The sequence below is a fragment of the Glandiceps talaboti genome, chromosome 7 (genome assembly GCF_964340395.1).
Source record: "Glandiceps talaboti chromosome 7, keGlaTala1.1, whole genome shotgun sequence".
NCBI lineage: Eukaryota > Metazoa > Hemichordata > Enteropneusta > Spengelidae > Glandiceps > Glandiceps talaboti.
Genome location: NC_135555.1, coordinates 10,884,889 through 10,906,336, shown reverse-complemented (window position 1 = coordinate 10,906,336; position 21,448 = coordinate 10,884,889). Strand labels below are relative to the sequence as shown.

The window sequence follows — 21,448 nt, the reverse complement described above, 5'->3', positions numbered from 1 at the left end:
GTTGGAAAACATGCATGGTAACGGGGTTTTTTTGTAAGTCAAAAATCCAAATTCCCATTTTGTTATCCGTATGCCCACTTTAAAATGGTTGAAAATTAGTACATGATACGCCGTGAAAATCAGTGAACACGTTTTTTCTGAACGGATTTCTATTATGTATAAAAAAATAATTCACACTAGTTCTGTGAATATACAATACTTTGCATCTGAAAGCATGGATATGATGTAAACTATTGCGTGTCTCATCGGACTATAAAATTGATACTCTGATACGGAGAGATACTTTGTAACCACGTGACTGTGACGTCATTGCCATCTCATTACCATCGACACTTGCTGGCGGAAACATATCAAATCCAGATGAGGGAGAGAGAGAGAGAGACATGCATGAGAAATCACATGAAAGAATCATTGGTCATGGTTGCTGAAGAAAGTGACTGCGTAAAGGAAAGACAAATTTAGATTTCGCATATAGTCGCATTAAATGAGAGGACATCTGTCTTTGCTCTCCGGCCATTAGACATTAGAAGGGCCGAGCTAACAAGTGAAACATCGTCTATGGTCGGATAGATAGGTAGGCAAGCAAGCAGAGACAGACAGACAGACAGACAGACAGACAGACAGACAGACAGACGGACGGACGGACGGACGGACGGACGGACAGACAGACAGACAGACAGACAGACAGACAGACAGACAGACAGACAGACAGACAGGCAGACAGACAGACAGACAGACAGACAGACGGAGAAGCAGCGTGAGACAGACAGACAGACAGACAGACAGACAGACAGACAATAAGATGTTGTAGGTGCTAGTACATATCATTCAAATTGAATGTATTCTGATCGCATCGACGATTTACACATGGACTAAATAATTTACTATTTTTTTTCAAGTTTCACCGTGTCACAAAGTGCGACTGCCAGGAACTTTCACTCCATCTATTCATTCCAAAAGAACACTTCCGGAATATCATTTTTAGTATCATGGTGAATACTTTGAAAGTGTCTATATCAGCCATTATCACATTACTAACACTTTCGTTCCGGTGTAATGCATTTATTTGATTTACTATTCTGCTGATAACACATTCATGTTGTACATTTCAATCACTGCTCTTACAGGACAGAATTGTCTCCATGTACAATTTCACACGCAAGTTAATATAATTACTACTGATTTGTGCATGCTTCACAATCTTACGTGTATACAAAACTAACATATTTCTACGTCATGTCAGCCTGGTGACAATCATAGAACCAGGAGTGTACTCCAGGGTCTAGACTATGGCACAATGGATTGATTTTTGTGACGTGGAATGGATCTGTGTTCTTTATATGACAATGGCGGCTTATCCTTTTTCGTATTCATATCTGTTGACAGCTGGAACATTTTGACACTAACAAAGATGGCAAACTGGAGATAAAGGAAATGGCGAGGTGAGGAGCAATGAGGTCAAAAATTGAATCGTAAATGCATGAAAAGTATATTTAGTCGTCCCCTATACATAAATAACGGCAGAGCGGCCATACCTTTGATTATATAGTATTATCTCGTGTGTTGAATTCCAAAATCGTGACTTGAATTTATAATAGTAATGTAATCATTTTAATTCATCACGTTTTCTTATATATATGATTTTTTTTATATTTCCTTTATCTATCAGACTTCTGCCAGTACAGGAAAATTTCCTTATGCGCTTTGAGGTAGGTATAATGTCGAAACCCGACAGAACATTTAAGACATTGAACTTGCTACTAACAATATTTTGAGGCCGGAAATCTTGTATTTGAAAAGTCGTATGTACACTGATCATTACTGTAAAGCTTGTTTGAAAATGTCATGTTCGTTTAGCTCAGCTGACGAGCTTGAAAAGTAAACATACGACTTTAAATTGGTTAATACAATACAAACATTACAGTGCACTAAACGTTACACGTAGCCAGAACTCTTAAAGTCTCTATCGTCTTTAGTTGCGTAGCTAGATGTCTCTCAACGTTTTATTTCTTGTATGTATTCACTAAATATATGCACATTACATTTTATACATATATCTACATATCTATATATATATATATACACACACACTACACACATACATACAGAGCATGCGTTTATCGTTACAATGACGTCATGAGTCCCCCTAACTCTGAATGACAAATATACATATTCTAGGCATGACGACTTAATACCTGAATGACATTCGAGTGTGCGTATCGGGCATGACGATTACATCATAGTGACGTACGAAATGTTTAACTTTTTTTTCTTGAAATGTTGATTCGTCTGAGAATTCTGTCTCTATAGACTGTCCACTTCTTCGTAACTTTTAGCAACTAACTCTTCGGCTACTAGTGCCTGTATACCCCAGTCCACCTATATTACGTGTGGTTAGTACTGTGATGTTTATTGATTCTACGTAGACCAGAACCAACATATGCTATAGGTTTTATACATATTTTCCAATATATTCTATTATTGTTCGTGAGTGAATGCATGTTTGTGAGTAAGTATCAAATTGAAAATGACCTATTCAAAATTGCTCACAGGGTTCTCTGAAGCCCGGGAAAGCAGTGAGTATGCCTAATAATACATAATACGATTTACTAACTCGTTATTACTTTCCTCAGCACAACTAATGCTGTTCGTATGTCTACGCATGCGGTGTATGTATGTTGCTCTTCGTCTATTTATACACTGGTTTTCAATATTCGTTCTGCTATGTGCTGCATTCCTCCCTACTTTTTCTGTTTTCTTCCTTCTTTCTCTTATTCTCTGTATACTGACACTTACGTAATCTCACTCTTGTCTTTAAAAATTATTCACATAATATTGTGACACAATTAATCTGTTGTTATTGTGTACCACCACGTAACTGCATGACATGTTTTCCAATTACAACCAGGGCAAAGCTGTGTTAACGAAGAAGGATTTCAACAGAGTGTTTGACCATTACGACAAGGTAAGCATAGTTAGAAACGATTGTGCAGGGAGTAACATACTAGTGGTTAGTTCTTTATCACAACTTATTGGTGGACAGGCAGGCTGGTAGGCTGAGAAGTAACAGAGAGGAAAGGACAGAATAAAACAAGACAAGACAAGACGAGACAAGACAAGACAAGACAAGACATAACGTGACAAGACAAAAAAAGGTCGACATGACATGACACGCCATGGAATTACATGACATGACATGACATGATATGATATGAACAGGACATGGCATGGCATGGCATGGCATGGCATGGCGTGGTTGGGTGTTCTTTGGAGTGGACATGTGACTGTCCATGCATGTATGCGTGGGTGTTTGTGTGTATGTATGTATGTATGTATGTATGTATGTATGTATGATTCTGTGTATGCGTTGGTTTGTTCTTGCGTTTGTGTTTGTGTTTGTGTTTGTGTGTGATGTTTTCTTTGTACAAGGAGGAATGCTGGGAAGGATCAGTGGTGGTGAGTGCGTGAATAAATGCCAACTTAAGTGTTTTGAAAGATTCAAATTATCCATAATCAGATATCAAACTGATACTGCATACATATTAACACGACTCGTCAATTTAACAATAACCATTTTTCGACTTTGATAGCTCTTTAGGTTGTCACTGGTGTATTACCAAATCCATTTTAAATTTGCGTTTATGTGACTGTATTGACGTTCCCGTGATATTGTGTTTACATGAACATAATGTACCCACTGCTTCAGTTATTGTTATTGTTGTCACCCCACCCTCTCCAAATTTTCACAACTCAGTTAAGTTCTTTTGGCGTTTTGTTGTTGATGTCAATGATGATGTCATTGTTGTTGTTGTTGTTGTTGTTGATGATGATGATGATGATGTTGTTGTTGTTGATGATGATGATGATGATGATGATGATGATGGTGGTGGTGGTGGTGGTGTTGTTGTTGTTGTTGTTGTTGTTGTTGTTGTTGTTGTTGTTGATGATAGGATGTAGGTTGCAATGTGAAGGCTTTAATCCTATGCGCTTAAATGGCTGCAATGGATTGTATGCTCCCCGGGGAGTTGAGGAAGACTAAAGGGCCGTTGCGCCGTTTCTGATCCGAGCCAGGGGTAATAATTGTAAAGCGCTTTGAGCACGGTGTGGGAAAGCGCTATATGAGAACCGAACATTATTATTATTATTATTATGATGATGATGGTGATGATGTTGCTGTTGTTGTTGTTGTTGTTGTTGTGGTTGTGGTTGTTGTTGTTGTTGTTGTTGTTGTTGTTGTTGTTGATGATGTTGTTGTTGTTGTGGTTCATTTTTTGTTAGAGTCTAGGGTACCATACCCATCATGCATAATGAAAATCACAAATGAAAGGAATATACAAATTGATTATTTCCATTACACCCTGAGTCTCTTTATTTTTAGGATAAAAATGGTAAGATAGAGGGCGCAGAGTTGGCAGGATTCCTGAAAGATCTGATGGAGCACGAGGACGAGGTAATGGGAAGTTACATGTTTAAGACCTTTTTATAAACCTCCAGCCGGAATAACTGATAATATCAATGCCATCGACAAATCTAATACGTCATAATTATTCATGTGTAAAACATCATTGTCAAATAATCAAGTTATGGGTTAAATTAAAGACACAGTTGGTCACTCTAACAGAAGCACGGATCTTACGTATTCTTTTGTTGAGAAATACGTTTTTTTAAAATTCAAATGAGATCTAACTGTCAGAATGAAAGTTGACGATTGAATTGAGTTGCCCTTTAGCATTTATGTCTCAAAGTATTTACATACATACATACATTTATATATGAATGTTTTGTGTACATTTTTAATATGTTCTGAAATCTAGATATACATACATTTAGATAATAGTAGCTCTATAACTGTATAATTGATGTTATAGTTCTCTACGCTGGCTATCGTGTTTGCATGAATTATGTGTGTGAACGAAGTCATATGCTGAACGAAATACTCATTTTGTCAGCATATGGACTTCTTTCCAGCATGTTTAATGCTTGAAGCTTTACATTTGTGTAAAACTTGTTACATTTTCCCGACTATATTGTCTAAATTTACAGATAGCAATCGTGACTTCGGACCTTTCCTGTCTATTTTTGAAATGATGCATATAGCATATAACAGTATCTCTGCCAGGGTTTCTTCTTTTAAGTGAAGTTTGATGCGAACTTGAAGACAAAATGAAGTCGTTTGAGCAATGTTTCTTGGTTCTCGCCATTGTTAGTTCCAGTTAATTGTTGCAGAAACTGTAAATTGAAGAACCTTTTATGAGATACAGTATCATAGTGATTACAAATTACGAGTACTAACTTCGCCACTATCAGTGATTTATTTTTGCAAATGGAGCCCAGAGAAACCCAAGTCCAAACACACGGATATCTAATGAAATACTTGCACACCCTAGTAAATAGTTTGGATGCGTTGTGTTATTACTCCACTTACTTATCTGTGGTTACTCAAAGTGTCCAAATCCCTTCTGTGAAGTTTTTCTCGACATCTTTTGAAGTAGTAGCATTCTTGTAGATGGGAAAGGCGTCACAAAGTGAGTTCAAACAAGTCGATGACGGCCTCGTCTCCAGGTGCTCGATGTTGATCTTATTGTGAATCAGAACATGAAAAACATATCCGTTGTTTTGTAATACTCTGGAGTTATGTTTTACTCGAAAAAAAGGCAAAGACTGGATACCCCTCTTCTACCCTTTCTTGAGTACTGATTGTAGACCTTTCTCACATATTTTGTACTGCTTAATGGAATGACCAACACGGGGAAGGTTTGCTTCGCTGGCTTTCATTGTTTTCACCGTACATTCACTCAAAGAAAAGAAAATCGCATAAAGTCGCATGCACATTCATAAAAAAAATTGATATTGTATAAACTTTGTTCTAATCTTGTCATTTTATTGTGATGCTGCTTTTTTTCTAGTTGTTATTTTAGACTTCCTACCATTTCATTACCCATACACCTGTTATTAGAAAATGCATGACTATCTGCCTCCTGATAACACTTTTTGAAATTGTTTTTGAATGATTGTTTTTTTTTTAACCATTATAATAACATTAACACTGACATGCAAGATAAAGTTCGTGAACACTGCTACATGTATTACGTTTCCCTCAATAACACAGGATAATAACCACAGCTACCGAATGTGCCTATTAGACTACCCCCATGCTCGTCTAACCAGTCTAAATTGTATCCCTCCGCCATTTTCCCCTCCCATTCCAGGACTTAGCCATTCAGACCCTTGAAGATAACGTCAAAGCCTTGCTAGAAATTTGTGATGTGAACAAGGATGGAACCCTACAGAAGGACGAGTTACGAATGGTGTTGTGTACTGTAACAGACCGTCCAGACAACGATTGAAATGAAGATGGCTGACTCAGTGACATCTGTTACGTCATCGTCAACGATGTCGCCATTGATGGCGCCCTACTAACCCTCGTTACCCACAAGTCCATGCTGAAATGCGTCGATTGTTTTTTTTCCACTTTTGTACTTTTTTCCTTTCAAGTATTGCGAGTAATTGCAAACTCGGGATGGGATTGGGAAGTTTTGATAATATTTTTGACACTTCTTTTGCACATTTTATAGAATTTTTCTCTGGATGTGTGGTCATATTGACAGATCACGCGTTTCGTTTTTGCTCTCTTTCTTTCCTCCAGGAGGTCACCGAATCAGGGCTAGAAGATTTAAAAGACGCCTTGCTCAAATTATGTGATATGGATGGTGATGGACAGTTAGATAAATCTGAACTTAAGATGGTTTTATGTCCAGGAGTCGATGACGCGCAAGACAGTTGAAGGGTTGGAAATCAATTTCCAACATCAATTCCGCTGATGTCAAAAAACTTTGCATTGATCTAGTGTGAAGAAAAAAGTTACTGGGGCACATACGACATTTCGTTTTAATTTCCATTCTTGTTTTTCTTTCTTTCTTTCATGTTATCTATCTCCCACAAGAAGAGTCAATCGGGGATGTCTGTCTTTTCTCTTGGTTTTTATTGGCACTGCTGGGATATTTTACACTAAAATGTTCGTCCGACGTGTCAATTATAATACCATAGTTTATCTTTATTCACTCTACCTTTGATACAAATTTGTCTGACTGTATTTCATTCTGTTAAGTTTCTTCTCTTTTTCCGTTTCTAAGACAAAAAGGCATCACTTTATGACAATCTTGACAACACTGTGTAACATCTCAACAGTAACTATATTCGTATGACCTATAACCTTTGACCCCAGTAACCAAATTTTCGACAAAAGCAGTAAAGGATATGCAAACGACTTTATTTAAAAAAAGAAAATCAATAGTCGTAGATTGAAGTTTATCTCGCAGTGTTAAGGGATAGTTAAGCAAACGTATTACTTACGGTTATTTGAAAGGTATTGAATATAATAAACATTCAAGGGGTTTGTGTACATTTTGATCTTTTCTGGAATAATTCATAAATTCACAATATTTAAGCATTTACTAATATGCTAGCATTTAAGGCCACACCATTAGTGAGATAAACAAAATCGTTGAAGCGATCATGGAAAAAGATGTCATTGAAATATTTAGCATTCACAATCTTAGCAAGATATAGTTGTTTAATAACATTTCACAACTTTAATAAGATCAACGGCTATATAACATTTACTAACTTTTTAAATTTTACTTGTAACGGAGGTTATGGGCACGTACAAGAGGTTTTTTCCCATTCAAAAATAGACAAAACTAAGTGTAGGAATATATAGAATTTTAAACTCTCACTTTGATATATCTATTACTTGTGTGTGTATTGGAATTTTCAAAAGCACTTTTTTGCACAATCAAACGAAGCTAAAAGCACTCTTATATAAGGTTTAGCCGCTTTACGCCAATGCAGCGTCCTCTACGATTGATTATGGAGCTAAAGATCTGAATGGTTTGGAAATATCCTACGTGGATGGTCATCAATATTCATGAGTGTATGCAAATGAGATACGTTGACTCGCCATTCTTGTAAGAGTGGTATTCCATTGTGACGAAAAGTTTCCATCGAATAGTGATAAATCGTTGCCATAGAAACCGATTACATTAGTCGGATAAATCACCTTTGATTTTGCTGTTTTTTTAATTCTAGTTTTAATATCACATGGCAGTTAATCGTAAAATGGTTTTCTTAACTTTTACATCGTACGATATGTTGGTGACTACTTATAGTGTTGACTAATTTCAACTTCATCCAATTGGTACTTTAATTTCTAGTCACAATTTAATTGATAAAACGGCGATTTGATGTCGCATGATGAATAATATATCCTTTTTACATCTCATTTAAGTATCGATCGTGTTGCTCACATTTGGATGAGTGAATTATACATTTTATTGTGAGCTGGAATGTAAATCTATTTTGTACAGTTTTGTGTTTACTGCCAACTTGACTATTTCGATTATTTCAAGAAACTTTGATGATATTTCTTACTCTTTGCTATTATTCAAATTTTTTCTGCAATTTTTTGCTGTCAAAAAGCAAAGTTCATAAAATTTAATGCAATTCTCACTCTAAATAAACTTTTGAAAAGATTTTGGTTGTGTTTTGTAGTTATTTCTAAACTGAATGTTTTTCGAGGTGTCGGAAGCCCTACTCTTATCCGTTAAAAAAAACAGTTACATGTAATGTTGATGCTGTTGTTCACCAAATGTATATGGCCTGACACATCTGACTTGTGTGCTTGTGCGTACGTGTGTATGTATGTGACAAGTGATATATATGAAAAAAGTAAAATGAATGTCACTGCTTCCTTGTGTACTACCTTTAAATTGTCGGTATGTGTCCAGTATATTTGAAGACTGACAAATTCAACCTCTGTTCAAAGACCACTTGTAGAATTACGTACACAAACATGTAACTTTGACATTTTGAATACGATGGATGGTAAGTTTTGATTATGTTTCACATGAAGTGTGTGTGTGTGTGTGTATGTGTGTGTGATTATTTGCATGTATGTATGTATGTATGCGCATACATAGACGCGTGCTTGTATATATATTTGTGTGTATGTATGTATATATATATATATATATATATATATATATATATATATATATATATATGTGTGTGTGTGTGTGTGTGTGTGTGTGATTATTTGCATGTATGTATGTATGTATGTATGTATGTATGTATGTATGTACGTACGTATATATGTATGTGTGTGTATGTGCATGTATCCACTCAATACACATACATGCTTTGTCTGACCCTCCCCCATCTCTTTATTCTTTAGCTCCCTTTCTGTCTCTATCTCACTCAGTCTCTGTGTGTCTCTGCCTGTGTCTGTATGTCTGTCTCCCTCTCTGTCTTTCTACTAAATTTCTACTAAATACACTTAAAGTTGAGGAAAACGAAATTTCGGTAACATTTTTCGTCAAATCATAGGCAGTCACAGTTCCAATCATTGGCCATGTTCCTCACAAAAATCACTTGCAATATATGACAAATATTTGTTTGAAATATGGGGTTATGTTATGCCTTCCTTTCAAGGTCTTGAATTCTCACTCTTAGCTTGCAGGTATCGTTTATTTCAAAAATTACTTAAATATATAATTCCCAGTCAAGTTCTTCTTCTTTTAAGAGAACAAATTTCTTTCTATAGTTTTTGTTCAATCATTTCTTCATAAAGGGGCATCAATGTCTCACTCCATTTTTGTATTTCCTTGGGTAATTCAGATACATCGACGTGTTGATCCGATGAAAGATGAAAACTTGAACTACCCACAGCATTTGCATGAAAGGCTGTCATAAAGTTAGGGTTATCCTTTTGTCCTTCGAGGAAATGTTCGAAATTCCCTGGTTTCCAGTTGAGAAATGATTCCTTGAATGTGCCCAACTCTTTACTTTGGTGTTATGGGTTATATGTCTTTGTAATGCTACTATATTTTGCATTATTGTGTTATTTGGCCTAATCCCAGGGCTGCCACCGGTTCCAAATCTTACTGCTACCACATCCCACCAGTGCCACCATTGTAAAGTACCGTAATAATCCTATCAATTCGACCAGATCTGTCACGTAGGCATTGATCAACACTGTGGTAATAGTGAGAAACAATAAATGCCTTTAAAAACTATCAATGTGGTGGGAGCTTAGTACAGAAAAATTCCCTGTTTCTAGTGGGATTCGAACCCAGGACCTCCTGACTACTAATCTTAAGCTCTAAAACTACGCCACAGGGAGGTAACATTAACAGTGTTTTTTCATATAAATATTTGCACAGGGGAGGGTCATTTCACAGAAAGTAAATTGAGGGATGGTCATTTCTTAGCACAACGGACAAGAGGGACGGTCAATTTTTATGCCACAGACCGGGCATAATTTTTTTAAATCCCCCCCCCTTTTTTTGAAATTACTGAATGCTCCTTTCATAGATTTACCAATACTACGTTACTTGCTTGTAAGAATATTTGAAAGACATTGTTTAAATTTTGGTCAAAGGTCATATATCACCAGATCAAAAAAGAAAGTTTTCGATAGTTGCTTGATATTTATCATCACTCATAAACAAACTTCCCTGCTTGTGTATCATATAACATGCTATCCTTTCAAGATCAGACAGAATTCCAATCATGGCCGCTCGGTTACACTCGTCATTACAATAACAATTACTTGAAGATAAATCCACTATAATAATAATTCAATTTCACAAAAGTCGAAAAAAAGAAAACTCAACGTTCAATTGCAGTTTTATACAGTGACGCTAGACGTTGATCCTATTCTTTCAATGAATGCCCATTCTTTAATGTGTGTATAATGACAATCATCAATATATCTGTAATTATATGTTTTGATAGTGTCAACTAATGTCATGTGTAATTTTACATATGCAGAGTAACCAATGTTATACCGTGTGTGTGTGTGTGTGTGTGTGTGTATGTATGTATGTGTGTGTGTGTGTGTGTGTGTGTGTGTGTGTGTGTGTGTGTGTGTGTGTGTGTGTGTGTAATTTTACATGTGCTGAGTAACCAATGAATTTCCATTAATAGACATGGAAAATAAAGTTATTTTGATATTTGGAAATTTGATATATTTTATTGATCGAAATTACAGCAAGGCATTCACAATCATATCATATCATATAATGCTGTCAGAAAAAAACCCCAGAATATTATATAAACATTGTTGACAGTTTTGAAACAGCATGTACTAGTAGACAAGGACAATCGCCCACTATTAATTTGTACATTATTCTTATAGTTTTTGATGAATCATTTCATCATAAAGAGGCATAAATGTTTCACTCCATTTTTGCAGCTCCTCAGGTAATTCTGATAGGTCGATGTGTTGATCTGATGAAGGTTGAAAACATGAACTACGCACTGCGTTTTCATGAAAGGCTGCCATGGCCTTTTGGTTTGTCCTTTGATGTTCAGGGAAATGTCCGAAATTCCCTGGTTTCCAGTTGAGGAATGATTCCTTGAATGTGATCCCAGTTGCCTGGCAGTATTTCTGCAGTGTTTCCTTAGGTGCATTGGCTAAGTCTTCTGAGTGTATCAAAATTGGTCGTTGTTGGCATTCTTCTGTCACGTATTTGTACAGTTCATAAATAGGTAACATGTCCGCAAGAGTCTTCGTTAAGTCAATCAATGTTATGTCGTTGGCATCGGGTACCATTGCCTTTAATGATCTGTAAGTTGACAGGATAGACGCACGGGGATTTCGAACCAGAAACGTATTCAGATAACCTCTGGGAATATACTTGTAATGATCCCTGCCTCCTAGTGTTACAGCTCCCTCCTTTGCAAACACTGCTGTCTTTCCAAGATATGGCTTTTCAAGTCGTGCTTTGACATCACCATACTTGTAGTTCTGTAGACGTGGGCGCATTGTAACAGCTTGTATCTTACTGCATTGTCGTTCCTCCCCATAAAAGTAGGCCATGCAAAACTCTTCATGGAAGACTTTAATACTTTCGTCGGATGCTATTGCCAACTCAAGAGCAGTTGACCTCGACCTTGCATTCATCCACAGAATCACTCTTGTTGACGGAGATACATGTACATCTTCAGAGGTCATGGCGAAGGCGTCTTTTTATCTAGATGTATACAACATGACTGTATGGAAGTATTAAATGTGATAATTTGGTTGTGTACTTATTTCAGTACTTATACGCGTACATGAAAGAATCCGATGCCTCTACTGATATATCAATGTGCCAACAACTTTTCCTGAAAAACATTCCGTGTGGATATTAAGCAAGTACACTGATGTAACCAATAAAAAAAATCAACAAACAGGTTGTCGATACACGGTTTGTGACTTTATGTTCCTTGGTTAGTACTCGTGTTTCACATTCAGAAAACAGGCCTACCAATTGTTTGTTTATAACAATATTATTCCAAAATTTCTTACTCTTATAGTTAGTTAACAACGCTTTGCATACTCGACCTCAGTTATACTGCAGTGACGCCGAGTCATTCCTTTTAGTCGGTATTTTCATGTGTTTGTGTTTGTACAGTATGTCTATTTTGTATATTGACTGTAGCCGAGAATATGGCACCAGGTACAGACTGTGCTATTTTAATGTAAATTTGGCGAGGCTGTACGAACAGATCGATGGAAAACAACTACTAATAAATGATGACATTCACTCCAATGGCGATACGTTAAATGTAAACGTCAATGAAAACACAGCACATATATAGTATATTTCTTTCAAAAATAATGCTAAAACATTCTTAAGGTGTGCTTGACTGCACGAGCATAGTATATTACATGATACATCGACCGATTTCTTTACCTAAACCGTCATTTAGTCAGACATTGTCTATCGTGTGACCTACCTTCCGAGAGAGGCCGGCTGTCAGAAATAATCTCAAGGTCCTGACCTTTTATCCCAGCATGCCTCGTAAACATCAAACGTACCGTGGCCGAAGATACCGTGGCCGAGGGCGACAAATCGGTCTTCTAATTCAAGTGTCGGTCTTCTAATTCAAGTGTCGGTCTTCTAATTCAGAAATCGGTCTTCTATACTATATATATAATATACTATATTATACTATACTATACTATACTATACTATACTATACTATACTATACTATACTATACTATACTATACTATACTATTGTTGGGTGTCATAGAGTTGAACGGTATAAGTATGGATAGTTCTGACGTTGCACTCTAGCACTCACACTCTCATACTCTTGTATGGGATCGTTCAGGTCCAAGTCGGGAATTAGTCACGACTGAGAAGAGATTTCGGCTTGCCAGAATCACCTACCCGAGAGCCCAAGTGCTTCTGGATGTTTTAATTCTCATCTCAAGTATACTTCCAATACAATGGAATTTACACAACGACTAAATATAGAAAATCACGCCATAAGATCACGCCATCATAAAAGTTATTATATACTTTTCTCTAACCAATCATGTGAATATCAGTTACATCATGTTTGGCCAGATTCGTAATCGCCAGTCTATTTCTGACCTATGGCCTACAATGCCGAAAAGTAGAAATTATTCCCATAATTCCGAAATAAGATATTTTGGATCGTAACACTATACTATACTACACTATACTATACATACTATGTACTATACTATACAATATATACTATATATTATACTATGCTATACTATATAGTATACTACACTATATACTATACTATACTATACTATATACTATACTATACAATATACACTGTACTATATACTATACTATATAATATATACTATATACTATATACTATATTATACAATATATACTATATACTATACTATGCTATATACTATATACTATACTATACTATACTATACTATATTATATAATATATACTATATACTATACTATATACAATACTAATACTATACTATACTATACTATACTATATACACTGTACTGTATACTACACTATATACTATGCTATGATATATACTATATACTATACTATACTATACTTACTATACTATGTTATATACTATATACTATGCTATAATATATACTATACTATACTATATACTATGCTATACTATATACTATACTATACTATATGCTATATTATATTATACTATACTATATAGTTTACTATACTATACACTATACTGTACACTATACTATATACTATAATATACTATATACTATGCTGTACTATATATTATACTATACTATACTATACTATACTATACTATACTATACTATACTATACTATACTATACAATACTATACTATACTATACTATACTATACTATACTATACTATACTATACTATACTAGACTAGACTAGACTAGACTATACTATACTAGACCAATGGGATCTCATGTGAGGGTGTCCGGCTTTCGAGATATACTATGTCTCACACTTGCACAAAGTGTATCATCACATCATGGCATCAGAAACTACTGTAGTTCCTGAAAATTTGATACTAGTCACTTTAGACGTGGTATATATGTACGCAAATACGTTGCAGTCTGATGCAATGCAGTCAGTTGTCAAATCACTTGACTCGCCAGTTACACACAAAATCGACTATAGCATTCCAAAACCACCACCAGTGTATCTCCAGAAACTATCATGTGATTCTCACGAAAAACACATTAAAATTTAATGGAAAATTCTATACACAAACATGTGTATGTAGCATGGGCTCTTGGGCATCACCCGAAATAGCCGACATAGCATTGCATGAACTGGAAAGTCGCATTATTGAAATCTACACGAATAAAATATCACTCTGGACACCTTTCAGGGATGACGTTTTCATGATATTTTGTTAAATAATCCGAGTGAAAAAATAAACCAAATACATCCAACTTTCAAATTTTCGTTGGAAAGCTCAGATACTGAAGTAACATATCTTGATCTTACAATCCACAAATGTCAACGACACCAATAACACAAAGTATTGGATATCAAAACTCATTCCAATATTTACACAGGCAATCATGCCACCCAGACTCAGTCTTCAAAGGGTCCATTAAGGGTCAAACGATCAGATACATACGAACATGTAGTAACGAAGAAGAATTTCGAAGAAAGTGAAATTCTTCACCGGGAAACTGGCGAAAAGAGGCAATAATGAAACAGAAAGAAAGACTAGTAACTTGAGTCCATTTTCATAATACTAGCATTTCTATTTGATGAACAATACAAGTAAACTCTGGACAAACAAAAACGGGAATACTATACTATATACTATACTATACTACACTATACTACACTATAGTATAGTATAGTATAGTATAGTATAGTATAGTATAGTATAGTATAGTATAGTACAGTATAGTTTAGTATAGTATATAATATTGTATAGTATAGTATAGTATAGTACAGTATAGTATAATATATTATATAGCATTATAGTATATATTATATAGCATAGTATAATATATAGTATAGTATAGTATAGTATATTGTATATAGCATAGTATAGTATAGTATATAGTATAGTATAACATAGTATATAGCATAGTATAGTATATAGTATATATTATATAGTATAGTATAGTGTAGTATAGTATAGTATAGTATAGTATAGTATAGTATAGTATAGTATAGTATAGTATAGTATAGTATAGTATATAGTATATATTATATAGTATAGTATAGTGTAGTATAGTATAGTATAGTATAGTATAGTATAGTATAGTATATTATAGTATAGTACAGTATAGTACAGAAGACTTTTGAATGAGAAGATGGACGCGACACTTGAGTTAGAAGACCGACACTTGAACTAGAAGACCGACACTTGAATTAGAAGACCGATTTTTGAATTAGAAGACCGACACTTGAATTAGAAGACCGACACTTGAACTAGAAGACCGACATTTGAATTGGAAGACCAACACTTGAACTAGAAGACCGATTTTTGAATTAGAAGACCGACACTTGGACTAGAAGACCGACACTTGAATTAGAAGACCGACACTTGAATTAGAAGACCGACACTTGAACTAGCAGACCGATTTTTGAATTAGAAGACCAACACTTGAACTAGAAAATGTATTGGTTGATGGTGTAGACTTTATTCATTGTTGGGAAACAATGATTTGAAAATATGTCACCCTTCAAATCTTGCTTTTTTGCACCTCCACCTTAAATGATTTTGACTCTGTATTAGAAAGCAATATTGTAACTTGTAATGATCCCTGCCTCCTAGTGTTGCAGTTCCCTCCTTTACAAACACTGCAGTCTTTCCAGGATATGGCTTTTCAAGTCGCTCTTGGACGTCACCATACTTGTAGTTCTGTAGAACCGGACCTGTAGTCCATGGATGTACGCCATGCAAAACTCTCCATGTAATGGAAGACATTGACACTTTCGTCGGATGTGATTGCCAACACAAGAGCAGTTGATCTCGACCTTGCATTAACCCACAAAATCACTCTCGTTGACGGCGACACATCTTCAGAGGTCATGGCGAAGGCGTCTCTTTATCAAGGTATATGCGATGTATATGAAAGTGTAGATAGATGAAATGTGATAGTTTCGTTGTGTACTTATTTAACTGAGTATGTATACCAATCATACCATATAATGTTGTCAGTAAAACAGCATATAATATAAACATTGTGACAGTTTTGAAACAGCATGTAATTGTAGACAAGGACAATCGCCCACTATTAATTTCTTCTTATAGTTTTTGATGAATCATTTCCTCATAAAGAGGCATGAATGTTTCACTCCATTTTTGCAGCTCCTCAGGTAATTCGGATACATCGACGTGTTGATCCGATGACGGGTGAAAACGTGAACTACCCACTGCATTTGAATGAAAGGCTGTCATAAAGTTAGGATTATCCCTTTGTCCTTCGTGGAAATGTTCGAAATTCCCTGGTTTCCAGTTGAGGAATGATTCCCTGAATGGGATCCCAGTTGCCTGGCAGTATTTCTGCAGTGTTTCCTTAGGTTCGTTGGCTAAGTCTTCTGAGTGTATCAAAATTGGTCGTTGTTGGCATTCTTCTGTCACGTATTTGTACAGTTCATAAATAGGTAACATGTCCCCAGTATCCTTAGTTAACTCAATCAACGTTTCGTCGTCGACGTCGGGTACCATTGCCTTTTGTGATCTGTAAGTTGACAGGATAGACGCACGGGGATTTCGAACCAGAAAGGTATTCAGATAACCTCTGGGAATATACTTGTAATGATCCCTGCCTCCTAGTGACATAGCTCCTTCCTTTGCAAACACTGCTGTCTTTTCGGGATATGACTTTTCAAGTCGTGCTTTGACATCACCATACTTGTAGCTCTGTAGAGGCGGCCCAATTTTAACATGTTTCTTACTGCATTGTCGTTCCTCCCCTTGATAGTACGCCATGGCAAACTCTTCATGGAAGACCTTGATATTTTCGTCGGATGCTATTGCCAACTCAAGAGCAGTTGATCTCGACCTTGTATTAACCCACAAAATCACTCTCGTTGACGGAGATACATCTTCAGAGGTCATGGCGAAAACAGCTTTTTATCTAGATGTATACAACGTATATGAAAGTGTTGATAGATTAAATGTGACAATTTGGTTGTGTACTTACTTATACTGGTACATGAAAGAATCCGATTCCTCTACCGATATCAATGTGCCAACAACTTTTCCTGAAAAATATTCCATGAATATATTAAGCACGTACATTGATATAACTAATTGGAAATTCAAGAAAAATATTATCGATACACGTACGGTTTGTGACTTTATGTTCCTTGTTTGTACTCGTGTTTCACATTCAGAAAACAGGCCTATGAAATGTGTGCTAATAACAATATTATTCCAAAACTTCTTACTCTTGGTTAACAGCACTTTGCATACTCAACCTCAGTAATACTGCAGTGACGCCGAGTCATTCCTTTTAGTCAGTATTTTCATGTGTTTGTGTTTGTACAGTATGTCTATATTATAGTATATTGTACATTGACTGCAGCCAGATTAGGGCCAGGTACAGACTGTGCTATTTGAATGTAAATATACCGAGGCTGTATGAACTGATCGATGGAAAACGTCCCCTATATCATAACCTTTACTCCAATGGCGGTGAGCTATGTAAACATGTCAATGAAAACAAACACATATAGAATATTTCTTCCAAAAATAATTATAATGCTAAGACATTCCTAAATTATGTTTGACTGCACGAGCATAGTATATCACGTAATACTCCGACCAGCGTTTTAAGTAAATCTTCACTTACTCAGAATTCGTGTGACATTTGATATTATATGACCTACCTACCGAACGAGGGTGTCAGAAATAATGTCCATGCCCTGACCTCTTATCATAAACATGTTAAACAAAAAACAGAACAATGGTTGCGTGGTTTGCTCCAAAGACACGAACGGCTTGAACACTTTTTGCTACGTTTTCTAATTCACTTTGATGTTGTGTAGTTTTCGTTTTCTGTCAACTATTTCACTCTAAAATGTTTAAAACGTAATGCTCCTTCCTTCCAACAAGGAGTATATTCGACATTCACTCACAATAATAATATCATATTGGCTTCTACCTACCTGTACTAGACACCTAACAGCGTCAACGTCCAAGTCTTTCGATCATGTGACTTGTGAACAACCTTATAAAATGATGAGGGCGCTTTATTGCACTCGTCACGCTGAAGAGATTTGACGAGATTTTAAAACTTGTCAGTAGGAAATCCAAACGTATGTGCGTGCGAGCGTGCGTATTGATAAACTAAATTATATATGATTGTTTAGTTGTTTTGTCACCCATCACCTCCCGTGGCTTTGTCGCTCGGGGCGCACTTCATGCGTCTTACCTTAAAAAGATGCAAGTCACGAAGTCAGGCAGCGAGACTAGTACATGGCTGTGTAGTTTAAAAGAAAAGACAAAAATTATCGAAGTCAAACTTGCAAATCGGGAGAAATACAATTCATCCACAATGTTGCAGACTTATCAAGAGGATGTAAAAAAGAAATTCATAATCCGATATTAATAGATTTACGGTACTAGCCGGTAAAATATATACTTGAAAAAAATTATTTAAATTTGGGTCAAAGGTCACGCAATTTGAATACATATTCAGATTGATCAAGTTGTAAAAGAATATTTCAGTTTAGAAATGTCACTTCAGATCACAATAAAAAGTGGTTTGATATATCATTCAAACTTCCTTGCTTGTATATCATATAAGATGCCATCCTTTCAAGTTCAGACAGAATGTCAATCTTGACATCTCATTCACACTGTTCATTACTATAAAATTACTTGAAGATAAATCCACTATAATTCAAATTCAGAATAGTCGCAAAATAGACAACTCAACGTTCAATTACAGTTTTAAACTTTAACGCCAGACGTTGAGCTTATTCTTTCACTGAGTGACCATCCTTTTAATGTGTGTGTAATGACAACCTTCATATATCTGTAAATATCTGTTTTAATACTGTTAGTAATGTTATATATGTATGCGTGTAATTTTACATGTCCAGAGTAACCAAAATATGAATTTCCATTTATTTTTAATAAAATCGACAGTATAGCTATTTTGATATTTCAATGATATTTTACATTTTATTGATCGAACTTCTCACAGGTGTACTCACATTCATACCATATAAGGGCCGATATCAATATTGCAATGTAGGATAAACAACTAAAGTCTATATAATTAGGGGATGTGGGGGTTGAGCCATTTTAGTTCCTACAAAACAATTTTACTAAATCAATAGATCTGTTTTGTGCCCTTGAATACAAATATTTCAAGAAAAAATACAAAATTCAGAAATGGAAGAATGCTCGCAATTGGAAATGAATAGCACCAAGATAAAGTAAAGTGTCAACAAAAGAACTACATTTTCCTCACTACAAACTAACAACATACTGATTTGAAATTGATATTGCGGTCTGAAACAATTTTCATTTTTTTGCTAATTCAATTAGGAGCCTAAATATGCCTAACTAAAAGAGATTAGTTTTTATACTACATTGAACTATTGAACCCGCCCATAATGCTGTCAGAAAAACAGGGTATCATGTATAGGCATTGTTGAAAGCTATGAAACAGTTTGTAATTGCGGACAAGGAAAATCGCCCACTATATTAATTTCTACATTATTCTTATAGTTTTTGACGAATCATTTCCTCATAAAGAGGCATGAATGTTTCACTCCATTTTTGCAGCTCCTCGGGTAATTCGGATACATCGACGTGTTGATCCGATGAAGGTTGAAAACGTGAACTACCCACAGCATTTGCATGAAAGGATGTCATAAAGTTAGCATTATCCTTGTGTCCTTCATGGAAATGTTCAACATTACCTGGTTTCCAGTTGAGGAATGATTCCTTGAATGTGATCGCGGTTGCCTGGCAGTATTTCTGCAGTGTTTCCTTAGGTGCGTTGGCTAAGTCTTCTGAGTGTATTAAAATCGGTCGTTGTTGGCATTCTTCTGTCACGTATTTGTACAGTTCATAAATAGGTAACATGTCCCCAGTATCCTTAGTTAACTCAATCAACGTTTCGTCGTCGACGTCGGGTACCATTGCCTTTTTGTGATCTATAAGTTGACAGGATAGCAGCACGAGGATTTCGAATGAGAAACGTATTCAGATAACCTCTTGGAATATACTTGTAATGATCCCTGCCTCCTAGTGTTACAGCTCCTTCCTTTACAAACACTGCTGTCTTTCCAGGATATGGCTTTTCCAGTCGCTCTTTGACATCACCATACTTGTAGTTCTGTAGAACTGGACCCAGTTCAGAATGTTTCTTACTGCATTGCCGTTCCTCCCCATTAAAGTACGCCATAGAAAACTCTTCATGAAAGATCTTGATACTTTCGTCGGATGCAATTGCCAACTCAAGAGCAGTTGATCTCGACCTTGCATTAACCCACAAAATCACTCTTGTTGACGGAGATACATCTTCAGAGGTCATGGCGAAGGCGTCTTTTTATCTAGATGTATACAACGTATATGAAAGTGTTGATAGATTAAATGTGACAATTTAGTCGTTTACATACTTACACCGCTATATAAAAGAATCCGATGCCTCTACCGATATCAATGTGCCAACAACTTTTCCTGAAAAATATTCCTTGAACATAAGCATGTACATTGATATAACAAATTAGAAATTCAACAAACAGGTTGTCGATACACGGTTTGTGACTTTAAGGTCCCTGTTAGTACTTGTGTTTCACATTCAAAAACTGGCTTTTATGCCGGAATTGTGTGTTAATAACAAATATTATTCCAAAACTTCTTACTCTTGGTTAACAGCGCTTTGCATCCTCAACCTCAGTTATTCTGTGGTGACGCCGAGTCATTCCTAAAATAAGTCACTATTTTCATGTGTTTGTGTTTGTACAGCTTGTCTATTATGTACGTTGACTGTTGCCGAGAATAGGGCACCAGGTACAGACTGTGCTATTTGAATGTAAATGTAGCGATGTTGTAGGAACAGGTCGATGCAAAACGCCCCCTAAATCATAACCTTTACTCCAATGGTGGTAATTAAGCTACACGTAAGTATATTCTCCTTCAAAACTATATGCTA

At 35.8% G+C, this 21,448-nt stretch overlaps 4 protein-coding genes across 6 annotated transcripts in view; 1 reads left to right on the top strand and 3 right to left on the bottom strand.

The window, feature by feature from the left end:
• LOC144437276 (calbindin-32-like) overlaps positions 1-8,505 on the top strand; it is a 42,292-nt gene extending 33,787 nt beyond the window's left edge. Inside the window, exons 8-13 of one of the 3 annotated variants that reach the window (XM_078126196.1) lie at positions 1,387-1,442; positions 1,670-1,709; positions 2,553-2,576; positions 2,909-2,965; positions 4,379-4,450; positions 6,647-8,505. In XM_078126196.1, the coding sequence (XP_077982322.1) occupies positions 1,387-1,442; positions 1,670-1,709; positions 2,553-2,576; positions 2,909-2,965; positions 4,379-4,450; positions 6,647-6,784 (387 nt within the window). In that variant the 3' untranslated portion in view covers positions 6,785-8,505. Of the gene's footprint in view, positions 1-1,386; positions 1,443-1,669; positions 1,710-2,552; positions 2,577-2,908; positions 2,966-4,378; positions 4,451-6,209 lie in introns of all 3 variants that reach the window. The other 2 variants (XM_078126195.1, XM_078126197.1) reach the window with 2 other exon arrangements.
• A 2,686-nt stretch (positions 8,506-11,191) lies between these two features.
• Positions 11,192-12,016, bottom strand: LOC144437919 (uncharacterized). The gene has a single exon (XM_078126952.1). The coding sequence runs from the start codon at positions 12,014-12,016 to the stop codon at positions 11,192-11,194; it is 825 nt and encodes a 274-aa protein (XP_077983078.1).
• Positions 12,017-16,575: 4,559 nt separating this feature from the next.
• LOC144437918 (uncharacterized) lies at positions 16,576-17,391 on the bottom strand. The gene has a single exon (XM_078126951.1). The coding sequence runs from the start codon at positions 17,389-17,391 to the stop codon at positions 16,576-16,578; it is 816 nt and encodes a 271-aa protein (XP_077983077.1).
• Positions 17,392-20,010: 2,619 nt separating this feature from the next.
• On the bottom strand, positions 20,011-20,376 carry LOC144437917 (uncharacterized). The gene has a single exon (XM_078126950.1). The coding sequence runs from the start codon at positions 20,374-20,376 to the stop codon at positions 20,011-20,013; it is 366 nt and encodes a 121-aa protein (XP_077983076.1).
• Between the last annotated feature and the right edge of the window lie 1,072 nt (positions 20,377-21,448).

What these genes read in the sequence shown, in the direction of transcription:
- LOC144437919 (XM_078126952.1), bottom strand. Translation starts at nt 12,016, where the DNA reads ATGACCTCTGAAGATGTACATGTATCTCCGTCAACAAGAGTGATTCTG.
- LOC144437918 (XM_078126951.1), bottom strand. Translation starts at nt 17,391, where the DNA reads ATGACCTCTGAAGATGTATCTCCGTCAACGAGAGTGATTTTGTGGGTT.
- LOC144437917 (XM_078126950.1), bottom strand. Translation starts at nt 20,376, where the DNA reads ATGTTACCTATTTATGAACTGTACAAATACGTGACAGAAGAATGCCAA.